Raw genomic sequence first — 13,119 nt, forward strand, 5'->3', positions numbered from 1 at the left:
AACGTACTGGGTCAATTTAACCAATATACCCCATGGCAAACACTTCTGTGGAGCTTGAATTATGATATAATTACACTGGTCTATTACAACCTACTGCAAGAGTACAATTTCGACCTCTTTCACCTTGATTAGTAAAGCAGACTGTTTTGGCTTGTGAATTTGTAAGGTGATATCGCAAGATTCGTTCCAGCTTTATTGAGTTAATGGGTACGTGAAGAAACGCTTTTCTGGGGTACAGCCTTTGATGAGCCAATTGACGTTTGCAGAACTTACAATATATGTTAAACATATTGGGTATAACAATGGTGATATGAATAGTCAGTAAACGAAACGTATAGCTGAAAATTGTATAGTGGCTTAAAATTAAGGATTTGTTGAATATTGTACAATGCATTTAAAAAAACTTGCATATATGTTTATTCCACACATATATATATATATTATAAACGAGTCTAAATTGAAAACTACGTTCAAACCTATGATTGCGTTGGATAAAAACCGCAATTTTTATACGTGTGCATGTAAAACAAATTTCGTTGTAGAAGGGTCTAAAAACAGCACAAACAACATTTTCCAAAAGACCAAAAAAGTGAAAAAGTATATTTAAACAAAATGTATTTGACTAACAGGTCGAACAACTGCTCGAGAACAACTGATGTTCTTTAACCCTGCTGACTGCCATTGACGATTGCCAAATAAAATTGATCACAAGATGTAACAAAATGGATCTTAATATAAATTTAATACAAAACAGAAAAAAATTAACTTGTGGCCACGATGTTATGCCACAAACATATGGTGTCAATATTTTTTAGTACACCAAATCCGGATTTCGACAATAAATGTCTCTTCAGTGATGTTAGGGATCGAAACGGTATTTAATCTATATATATACAGTCGAACCTCGTTGTGTCGAAGTCGAAGGGACCGGACCAAAGTATTCGACTCATCCGAGGTTCGACTCATCCGAGGTCGAGTGTGTCGTCATAAATTTTGAATGCATGAAATACGGTATGAGATTTGTGTAAACTAGATACAATGAACAGTGTGGTTTTTTTTTTTTTCTATATGACACTTTATAATTGTGTATTCAATCTCCATTTTTGGTCTTTCGTAATAATTAAAAACAAAATCATGCACACATAAAATCAATATAGTCTACACAAATATTTACAAAGGTCAGTCGCTATAAATTATGAAATCACTCGCGGCACGAAACAAGTTCTGAACGGTCTCTGATGAGGTCGTCTGCTTTACATTAAATTGTCATAAATTTATTATAATTGTCTTAATCCTTTTATCTATAGTAATTACTGTTGGTGATCCGATAGATAAATCTGTTGTAGAGTTGTCACTGGCTCAGACGTACTTATAAACATAACTGTTTTCTGTTACTGTATCTTACATTAATTTGTATGATCCTTTATTATAGATGATTTAGCTGATCTGTAAGAATAACATCTTCATGCCTTATATATATCATGTACTGTAGTACGACGCTAGATTAAAACTGACGTGGAAAGGTAACACCCGGCCACCGAAAGCTCGAGTCATTTTTTATGAAGCCCAGTTGTTCGTGTGGTCTAGCGGGACGGCTACAGTGCAGGCGATGTGGTGTCAGTAGCATGGGTTCGAATCCCGGCGAGGGAAGAACAAAAAAATTTCATTTTGCGAAAGCAAATTTACATATCTAACATTGTTGTGTTGATGTTTAGACGAGTTGTATATATATATTTGCTTTCGCGTATATATATATTTGCTTTCGCGAAATCTTTGATGTAATTATAATGCCTCACAAGTTATCAAATAAGTATCCGTCAATAAATTTGATAGTTAAAAATATAAATAACAAGTACATAATTATTGTTTACTGTATAAGTACGTGAAACATACGGAATGCATGGTTTGGGTCGACCAACCTTCAATCGAAACCGTCACAATAGCAAATAAATAATAAATTATCAATTCGTCAGTTGTAGTCAGTAGCGGATCCTTAAATTTCACAAGGGGGCTCATTGACTTCCATTAAAAGGGGTCGGCTCGAGTGATTCCCTCAAATCATAATCAACCAGATATTTTCTACAAAGAGGGATCGGACCTCTTCCCCCTAAATTTCCCTCTGATAGTGTTCCTATACTACTCGGTTAACCAAAACTGTATGTATTACATATAAAGGAGAAAGTGAATGAATGTTACAATCATAATGATTTGTGGTATCTTTATGGTGATCGCCGGTTTGCCGGGTGACCGAATCGTATGCTAGATTTCCCTTTTGTTTTAGGGGTAGTCTAGGACAAGTTATCCTTGATTTGTTTTATGGGTAGTCTAGGACAAGTTATCCTTGATTTGTTTTAGGGGTAGTCTTGGACAAGTTATCCTTGATTTGTTTTAGGGGTAGTCTAGGACAAGTTATTCTTGATTTGTTTTAGGGGTAGTCTAGGACAAGTTATCCTTGATTTGTTTTAGGTGTAGTCTAGGACAAGTTATCCTTGATTTGTTTTAGGGGTAGTCTAGGACAAGTTATCCTTGATTTGTTTTAGGGGTAGCCTAGGACAAGTTATCCTTGATTTGTTTTAGGGGTAGTCTAGGACAAGTTATTCTTTGATTTTGTTTCAATCACAGAGTCAACATCCAATAATGTAAAATCTTACATGAAATTGAATATTAAAGAGTCTACTTAGTATAAAGCATTTGCATAAAACATCATTTCATAATTTATCCTAACGAAGTTCCATGAAATAAAAAGTTATTTAACGCTCCATGTTGGTGTTGAGGGCGGTACACAATTGGAAAGCATCGTGGGACATCGCTAACAAAAATTAATTTGCATCCGAAAGAAAATTCATACCTGGGAATTTAACAGTATATCAATATATATGTTCCTGTTCAAACCTAATTTTGGCTTTGATAAACCATTGCTTCTGGTACATTTTTTTAATTATTAATTAATACTATATATATAGTACTTACTTAAATATTCGGCAAGAATTGTAGTTTAAATTGGACTCTCTTTAGACGCTTATACATGTATAATGTTTAGTTACTTGCTTGGGAATAAGCCGGTATTACATTACAAGAGGGACGCAAGATACCAGAGGGACAGTCAAACTCATAAATCGAAAATAAACTGACAACGGCATGGCTAAAAATGAAAAAGACAAACAGACAAACAATAGTACATATGACACAATATAGAAAACTAAAGAATAAGCAACACGAACCCTACCAAAAACTAGGGGTGATCTCAGGTGCTCTGGAAGGGTAAGCAGACCCTGCTCCACATTTGGCACCCGTCGTGTTGCTCATATATGTTATTACAAATCAGGTTTAATAGCTTCCTTATGAGTTAATGTAAAGACTGAATAGTTGATAAGAAAAATTAAATAAAAAATCAGTGAAAATATTCGCCGTACTCCGGACTTTAAAATATTGCCATTCAAATTCGATGGAACTGTAAAAACAAATGAACAGCGTCTTCTATCGTAATATCGCAAGCGTTTTTGTATCAATCATTCAAAATTAGTTGGCTCCGAGCAATTTTGGTAATTTTGATGACCATGCCGTTTGATCATGTACATTTCCCGCTTCTTTACCTAGATCTTATATAACAGTGTAATGATTATTGATTTTATTCATGATTTATTACAAATAAAAATACAGAAAACAATCTAACGGTATTGGCAATATAGTTTTCTTTATGGTCCGACGTGTCTTTTTTTAATAATTGTCTATACTAGGTGCTTTGTCAGAAGTCTTGCTAATGATGATCAAATTATTACAGATAAAACTTATTGTTTTTTGATATTTATGTGGATTTTTTTAATTTCTTTTATCTGTACTTTTTGTTGTTGAAAAATTGTCGCACATACAGTTTTTCCTCTAAACGAATTATTTTTATTTAATTAGGTCTTCACCACTAGTGCATGACAAAGTCGCCATTGTAACTGCGGATAAGATAAGTAATAACATAAATTGATCTAAAAATATCTTAATATTGATTTTTAAATGCAGACTGATTTTAGCAGAAAATCATTGTACTTTTAAAAAGCTTAGACTAATTTTATGTGAAATTTACCAATTTTAAAAATAATAAAACTTTAAAAATGGGTTCATGGTGGTTGATTTATTGATTGCATACCAATGTGTGAAAAGAGATGTGTGTCTATTTTTAACCAGAGGGTCACTGGAGTATTGCCACATAAAGCATGTTCGCAGGTTCCTCAAAGAATCACGTGACCTTCTCAATCCAATCATTACGAGAGTGTTGTTTATCTGTCAACAATTTGTTTGTTTGCTCCTTGTTACACTATCAGTAAACCCCAAAGTGATTGGATGCCATCTTTGGATAAAGAGGATGGAGTGAAAGTAGTAGTGGACAAAGAAGACAATTATCGATCTTAACTTTAAGGGTTTTATTTTTACAAAGAAGTTGATTGACAGTAAGTTCAGGTCGCAATAAAATATTCTGACGATAGATTTTTTTCAACAATGGCAATTTAAAATGAGATTATAAAAAGATTTAAATAATATGAACGCACCCCCCTCTTTTGTCATACATGTATAGAACTTGAAATATTGGTGTCAACTATTATGTTACACAAAATAACTTGATTGCACGATACCATTTGGTCACTAAATCAATAAAACAAATAGAAATAGAAGATATTATTTAAACTATGGCGGATCAAATGAAAACTGCAAACCGGAAGTGCATCGAGGAATTTAATTTGTCACATTTTTTTTTTTTTATTTGCAATCTTTAACAATATATACGTTGAACAGCTCGTCCCAATATTTTTTCAATGCAATTCTGACTATGATCAAGAATCTCCTAGTCAATGTACAAATCATGTAATTTCGACTAGAAATATAATATCATGATTCATGGTCAAAAGAGCAGTGAAAGATCACCAAGATTCAAAGTCAAAGAGACATTCAATCTCACAAGTCGAAAATAAACTGACAATGCATCTGTATCGTCAAAGGTACCAATTCTGGCTTTAACTAGATATGAGCAATAGCACCTATTGACGGCTTTAGAGAGCTGTTTTGAAGCTCTAAACTGACTTGGTGCATCGTATATCTTGTTCTGCTTTAAATTTTTCAATGTCATCTATAGCTGAAAAATAAGCAGACAAATAACAGTTTATCATTGACAACATGAACTCCACCAAAAACTGGAGTGATGCTCAGGAAGGGTAAGCAGATCGTGCTCTAGCTGCGGAACCATAGCTTTAAGGTCCTTGTCCGCAAATAGTAAAAAAAGACCTCAGAGCTGTGTTTGTATTTTGATTTGCACTGAAGTGCTCAGGAATACAACAGACTGAGTTTAGTTATTTGATTATATTTATCCTTATCCATACATTTAGAGCATGCCCTGAGGGAAGATTAGCTAATTGTAACTGAGTTTACCCTCTTGAAATAAAGAATTTACAATTATTGTAAACATTTCAAAACAGTCCTATTTGAAAAGTTATAACAAGATTAAACTCAAACTTAGTCATTTGCAATACACTAATTTATAAGGCAAAAAAAATCTGTTTACCTAAGAATGAAACTGTTTTTCTTTTAAAGTCTTATTCTAGTGATAGGTTTACCTTTTAAGAACATATTTTCCCTACACTCTCAAACAACCACATATTTATTTTCTTTTACTAGTGCTATTCAAACTTCTGGTTTAAAAAATACACACAAGTTTCTATATTGTTTTTTGTGTGTGAAATTGACCTACAATGTATATTAGCGCTGGTGAAATATTTTAGAATCATTTTATAAGCAGTTTAAACTTCAATTTGATAATGAAAAACAGGTTTTTGTTTCATGGAAATACTGCATATGACCACACATGATTTGAATTTTGACATTTTTTAATCAGTTGCAAGAAGAGGGGAGCAGACACTGTACCTGTGCGAACTTAACATGCCTGATAACAGTACTACAACAATCAATGAGATCAAATTATTTATTGCCCTAGAATTGGTTTCAGTTCTCCACCAAATGTTAAGAAACTTATAAACAATACTTATTACCACAAAACTCAAATCAAGTTTGAACTTTGGTGACATCACTTACTGTTCTAGAGTTATGCCTCTTTACAAATGAAAAAAATGCTGAATTTTCGTATCTGTTCTCTGACTTATGTTTGCCTCAACTAAGGCATCCTAGCTTTACCAGACCGAATGAAATTTTACCAGACCAATTTTTTTTACATCTAATTGTATACAGTTGTGTATTATTCGACAAAAAACAACAATTATATGACTTTGTTGTGCCCTACTCCTCCCCAAAATGCAGAAATTAAAACAAAATGATGTAACAAGAGGGTATATTGTTATGAAAGTTGTGCACAATTGCTTGAATGCATTCAATTTTATTGGATTTTGACAATGTTTGTGAACTAAACATAATTTAGAGTTTTTGTATAAAATATTATTTCCTGTTTCTTCTTTCTTTTTCATGTATCTTTTTGTTTTCAATTCTAGTGTTTATATTTCATAGCTAAATTTTGTGATCTGCTTGGATTTTTATTCATTTATTGTATTTAATCGGCAAACCCGAAATTATCCTGATCTGTTCCCAGAATCTGATCCGGTTTTATTTACATTTCCGGTTGTGCCAATGATGGCATCCATTGTTGTTTTTGACAGTCAGATATGTTTTTACCCGGATTTACACATTACTGGTTGGCGATGTTCGGCATAAAGCTAGAAGTTGAACAAAATAAACATTGCTGTGATGAATAATAAAGATGAAAATGAATTTGAGATCGTTTGGCAATTTTGCTAGAATGTTAGAAAAATCCATGAAAAAAACACTGGACATTCGGACTGTAATTCAACACAATTTTGCCAGACCGATCCATTATTCACCGGATTTGTCCGACGGTCCGACGTAAGTCGTGTAGTCTGGGGAGGACATCAAAAGTTCAATGTAGGATAAAAAACTTAATTCACATAGTTTTTTCACTGACCCCTATATGGATATAGGTAAAATCGATTTTGTATTTGATAACAAAACTTGCAGCAATGTTGACCCCCCCCCAAACTATTTGATTTAAGTTTTTATCCTAAATCGATCTTTTGATGTCGTCCATAAATATTATGAAACTTCAAGTCAATGCTCAACAAGCAATTGCAATGCTTAGTACCACAAAACACTGATCAAGTTTGGGTAGCGTCACTCTGACTGTTATTAAGTTGTGTCCCTTTATAACTATATATTCAAGCAGGGACACATTCTGAATTTATTCAAGCTATCTTTCAGCAATTTAATTCTGTTTATATATTTAACAGATTATGGAAAAAATGGAAGATGACTGTGATCCCAAAGAGAATATGGAGGAAGATTATGATATGAAAGAAAATATTGAGGAAGATTGTGGTTCAAAAGAAAATATAGAGGCTGATTGTGACTCAAAAGAAAATTTAGAAGATCTTGATTCAAAAGAAAAAATAGAGGCTGATAATGACCCTAAAGAAAATTTAGAAGACATTGAACTAAAAGAAACTATAGAAGAGGATTGTGACCCAAAAGAAATATTAGAAGATAATTTTGACCCAATTGAAAGTTTAGAAGATGATTGTGATGCAAAAGAAAACATGGAGGAAGATAGTGAACAGCAAGAAAATAGAGAAGACAGTTGTGATCCAAAAGATATAGAAGATGATTATAAGGATAAAGGAACAGGAGATACAGTTACAAATGGCTATGACTCTGATTCGAAACGGTAATATTTATTTCAATTGACTTTGTTAAAAAAGTCTAGATATGTAAGGTCTAAAGTAAAATATTGTTTGTTTCCCAAATCCCAACCGACCATGCAAAACCATGCTACTCAAAAAATTTAATTGTCAAAACTAAGTAAAATATTTTATTCATTTCCGATTTAAAGGCTTACCAGATCTTCCGATATTGTTTCAGCTTTTAGGAAAAAATAAAATTAATTCCCTACCTACCTACCCACTTCTGGCTGGGCAGGGATGGGATTTAGGAAACAAACAATATACTTATTTAGGCCTAAAGACTTCTATGGTAATGGATTAAAGATACATGTAGCATTAACAATGTTAACTGTATGATTTGCATCAATTTGCCTTTAACAAGTCACACCTCATTGATTAGTTGTAAAATTTAGAATGCACTTACATATTGTACCTACTTAAGTCGAATTTATCAAAAAATCTGTCATTTTAAAACCCTTGCACACTTAACATCAGGCCTAAAAAAAATATCTGTGTTTCCGGTAACATCAGTTTGAAAAATAGGGTCGGTAGGTCGGAATTCTTTTTTTTTTTTTTTTTTTTTTTTTTTTTTTTGACATTGTAAACGAAATCCGGAAAATTATCATGGTTTTCCCAAGTTCGAGTCCGTAATTAGTTTCAAATACCGGAAGTGGACCATTTGAGATGTTTTTGAAGCACATGCTGTGCAAATTTCTTGGATTTTAACCTATTTGGAATACCTTTTGACATTAATAAAATGTTTTACTGGCTTTTTGTGCCAGTGGAAGCAAGTTAGATAAATTATTATGTCGATTAACAGAAGCCTGTATCAAAAAAAAGGGTCGGTTGATACCATTTTTTAATTTTTTTTTTTTGAAGATCCATTGAAAAAATTAGGGTCGGGGCTAAAAAAATAGGGTCGGTCGGGTTACCGGAAACTCAGATTATTTTTTTGATAATTGACCAAAAAAAATCTCTTTAAATAATATCAAACATTAATCTTAAAAACTGGAGATGAATGGTGGACCTTTTTTTTAAAAAAAAGGAACGGTAAGCTAGGGTCATTCTTACTGAAGCGGTCACTATCAAAAAGTGCCCATTTTAGTTTATTATATACATACAAATGTACATCAGTCAGGGATATAACTCTATAGGGTTATTATAGGAAAATAACATACAGGAAAATAACATACATTTGTTATTGTGGACTAAAAAATCAAAGAACTGTGATAACATACGTGTGTTACATGTTTCAAAGGGACAATATACATCATTAGTTTAGTTAAAATGTATACAAGTTCTATTGATATTACTATTGTCTTTATGAAAGATGCAACAGTTCATAGTATTCCAATTTTGGATAGTACACCTATATGTTATTACAGAAAAAATATGCCTGTAATAACTTAAGGGTGTTATCACAGCTTCTCTATATCACTTCAAAGCATTTGCTCAGACATACATCATGTTTAATTATAATGTATTTTAATTCATTGTAAGAAATGATGACCACAGCATGTAATGAGGTTCTGCGCAAGTTTCTCAGTAATTCCAAAGTGTCTTATATAATAAGTTACATTCCTTTAATAACTAAGCCTTGTTATCACAGCTAAGTTAATTCCTTAATAGCCTTATCTCATTGATTTACCATGGTTAATCAAAAATGTATTAATTCAATTGAAAAATTAATTATCAAGGCTATGCATTTAGTTTCTGCGCAAAGTCTCAAGAGTTCCCTATAGTTCACTATAAATTGAATAATTTTACAAATAACAAACATATGTTATGACAGATTTAGAAAATTTATGGAATAAAGAGTAGACAACTCATGAAAGTATCTGTAATAACTAGTGTTGTCAAATCATAAACTTTTACCTAACCGGTTACTCGTATAATCGTTCGACCGGTTAACCGGTAGTTTAAGTTGATGTTCGAAGGCCTTATCAATAGTACCCTACACATCGATATAAGAAGATGTGGTATGAGTGTCAATGTGACTACCTTCCATCCAAGTCATACATTTACATACAGTTAGCATTTAGTATGACAAAGACTTACGCGACCGAGATTGCACATTCAGATGTACATGTAGGTCTACACAATATAAGACCAAAAATGAAATAATGAAGTTAATCGTTTGTTTTCGTTTTACTGATTAGAAATTACTGTTAAAAACATGTAACTAATTATGTTTCCTTAAGATCTTGCCCCGAGCTGAGAGACAAGTTCTAATTAATTTTATATTTTTGGATTAACAATAGCAATCAATATACTGGACAATTGATCAGTCAAATTAATTAGCACGACGACAATTTTTAAAGAAAACACATCTATTTACTGATTTCAATATAAATTTATATCAAATCTATTAAAATTGAAAAAAAAAGTCCGGTTAACCGGTTAGCGTTTTTGGTATTCGGTCGTTCGAACGGTTAACCGGTTAACCGTTGACAACACTAGTAATAACACATGCAAGTTATTTTCTGTAATAAACCCTATCACGCCTATAGAGTTATATCTCTGACTGTACATGTATATTAAATTTCTACATACATTTAGGTGTGTTTTATTTATAGCACTGGTAGGCATACATTATTACCTTATTTTTGTCAATTTCCCTCTCACCTTCGCCCGGTCAGCAAAGATCAAATCAAGTGGATAAAAGCAATTATAGCAACCGTACTGCCTTCAACAATGAGAAATCATAGAGTCTGCAATAACTGACCCTGACATGAAATTATGAAACAATTCAATAGAGATTAGATAATACAATACAGCCTAATTTACATGTAAAACAAAACAATTTACGAAAAAAAATATGACTACAAAAGCCAACGATAATCACTGAACTACAGGCTTCTGACTTAAGACACACTAATTACAGGAACATAAAGAATATGGCATAGTAAAACATGTTTTTGAGCAATCTAAACCTGGGACAGGAGTAACGGTGTACCGTGTTTCAGCACAACATAAAACACGCTGTAAAAAATCAGTTGAATTAGTGCTCTTTGTGCTCAATGAAAAATGTCCCAAATATGTGCAAGATACAAAGCACACTCATAGCTACTGAAAGCTGGTTCAAAGCCAATTACAACTTTTTAAAAATAGATGAATACATCATGTTCTGTCAAACTAAAGTATCAATCCTTACAGATCCAATGGATGAACATGTGTAGTCATAAAATGGTCTAATATATAATATTTTTTTTTAGGACAAAACTTGATAATGATTCTGAAGATAATAGCCAAGATAAATTTTCTGACGAGAGTGCAAGTGATTCAGGAACAAAGAAGGACAGAGATGATGATACATCAACTGTTAAATCGGAAGACAGTGAAAAGGAAAATCGTCGAAAAAATGGAGAAATGGCAATGGATCTTAGCACTAAGTCAAATGGTGGAGATATTATTATGCTCTCCGATGAAGAGGAAATGCCTATGATGAATGGTCATTCTGATGAAATAACTGTATCTGAAGTCAAAATGAGAAAAAGATTTATCAAACAGTTACAGTCAGAACTTCGTAATGAAGAATCAAAATTAGTTCTTTTAAAAAAATTAAGACAAAGTCAGACTACACATATAGCAGAGCAGAACGTACCTGCAAAGCAACAGAAACAGAGTTCACAGCCTCCGCCATTAGTACGAGGACCACAACAGCAGCAACAACAACAACAAGCACATCCTGCTCATAGTCAACCACCTCAGTTAATGAGAAATAGTCAACAAAATAATAACCGTGCACATCAACATGGCCCCCCACCACTTGTGAACATGGGTAGACAGCCAGAGGCTGGATATATGAATGGAAATATTCCTAACTACCGTTCTAGTCCGTCGGCACCTCAACAATCTGCACCTGTTGATAATCAAACACCAGCACAAAGACAGGCTGCTGCTAAAATGGCACTACGTAAACAGTTAGAAAAGACATTGCTTCAAATACCTCCTCCTAAACCCCCACCGCCAGAAATGAACTTTATACCCAGTCTGGCAAGTCCAGATTTTATATATCTGTTAGGTTTAGAGGAGGCAGTTAATTATATTATTGATGCTAATCTTATTTCTAAAGGACAGAAAAATCCAGATGAAAAGTTGATATGTAATCCTTTTACATGTGTACAATGTAACTCAGACTTTACTCCTGTCTGGAAACGAGAAAAGCCAGGCTCTAAAAATGTTATATGTGAACAATGTGTTACAACTAATCAAAAGAAAGCTTTGAAACAGGAGCACACAAATAGACTAAAAAGTGCATTCGTCAAAGCCCTACAACAGGAACAAGAAATTGAGAGAATGCAGGCCACTCAGAGTAGTAATACTAATCAGGCACCGCCACCATCCAACAGTAGACCCTCTCATAACACCTCTCAAATTAGTTCTAATCATTCACAGTACGCCAACAACAATGAAGCTCTCCGACAACATCAAAACTTTATTCAGGCACATCAGGCTGCAGCTGCACACCAAACAGCGTTACGGATGGGTCAACCTTTAGGAATGCCATCGTTTGGTGCACGTGGTGGATTTCCCTATCAAATGCCATTCGGTGGCAAAGCTTCAGAATTACAACGACAATATTTGCTGGATATGATACGACCAAATCATGGTAATTCACCATGGAAATCCTAGTCTATTACTTTATAAATATGGTGTGCTGTGTTCAGTTTTAATCAGTGTAAATTATTGTGACTTTGCTGTAGAGGAACTTGTTCCATATTGTAGATTTAACACACTAGTATCATTACAGGAATTAGATTTAATAGTTTATACAGTATATAGCTTTCTTGGTTTGTAAAACTACAATGAACATGTTCATGTATAAGCTGGTTTTCTGACTGAACATGTAATCATTTTTCTACCTTAGGTTTTTACACTATGACTTTCTTAACATTCATCAAAGTTTCCTTTATAAGGCGAATTTTATCAAATACCGTGTCTATAAACATCAGGGGTTTTGATTTGTTTAAGTGACTTGTAGTAATGTAAGGAGTCTGTAGCAACAGATGATTCTGCATATCAATTTGTTTCCTCACTTCTGTTAAAATACTATATTTTGAAGTAAAACTTGTGTTGTACAATTTTTTTTGTACATGTATTTCCTTCTATAGAACAAATTTGACTAAATATTGTGTTAAATGTCACTAACAGAATTGCTGTAGTCCATTACTCATCATCTAACATTTTAACATCAGTTATCCAATTCTTTTTATATCAATGGGATAAGAGTCGTCAATTTCCAGCTCATCATCTAAATATTTTATTAATAATTTACATACATGTAGGTTGCAATAGAAAAATTCAGTGATTTAGCATATGTTAAGTCAAATATAAAAAAAAACAGTTCAAATGTGGAAGGAATCCTGTCATTTCAGTCCGCTAACATCTTCAAAGA

The 13,119-nt window shown here is 33.1% G+C and overlaps 1 protein-coding gene across 1 annotated transcript; it reads left to right on the forward strand.

Moving 5' to 3' along the window:
- The first annotated feature begins 4,301 nt into the window (after positions 1–4,301).
- Positions 4,302–12,707, forward strand: LOC143071903 (uncharacterized). The gene is made up of 3 exons (XM_076246575.1): positions 4,302–4,439; positions 7,293–7,726; positions 10,937–12,707. Exons 2-3 carry the CDS (start codon positions 7,296–7,298, stop codon positions 12,354–12,356), a joined length of 1,851 nt encoding a protein of 616 aa, XP_076102690.1. The 5' UTR covers positions 4,302–4,439; positions 7,293–7,295; the 3' UTR covers positions 12,357–12,707.
- The last annotated feature ends 412 nt before the right edge of the window (positions 12,708–13,119 follow it).

Source organism: Mytilus galloprovincialis, chromosome 4, assembly GCF_965363235.1.
Source record: "Mytilus galloprovincialis chromosome 4, xbMytGall1.hap1.1, whole genome shotgun sequence".
Taxonomy (NCBI): Eukaryota; Metazoa; Mollusca; class Bivalvia; order Mytilida; family Mytilidae; genus Mytilus; species Mytilus galloprovincialis.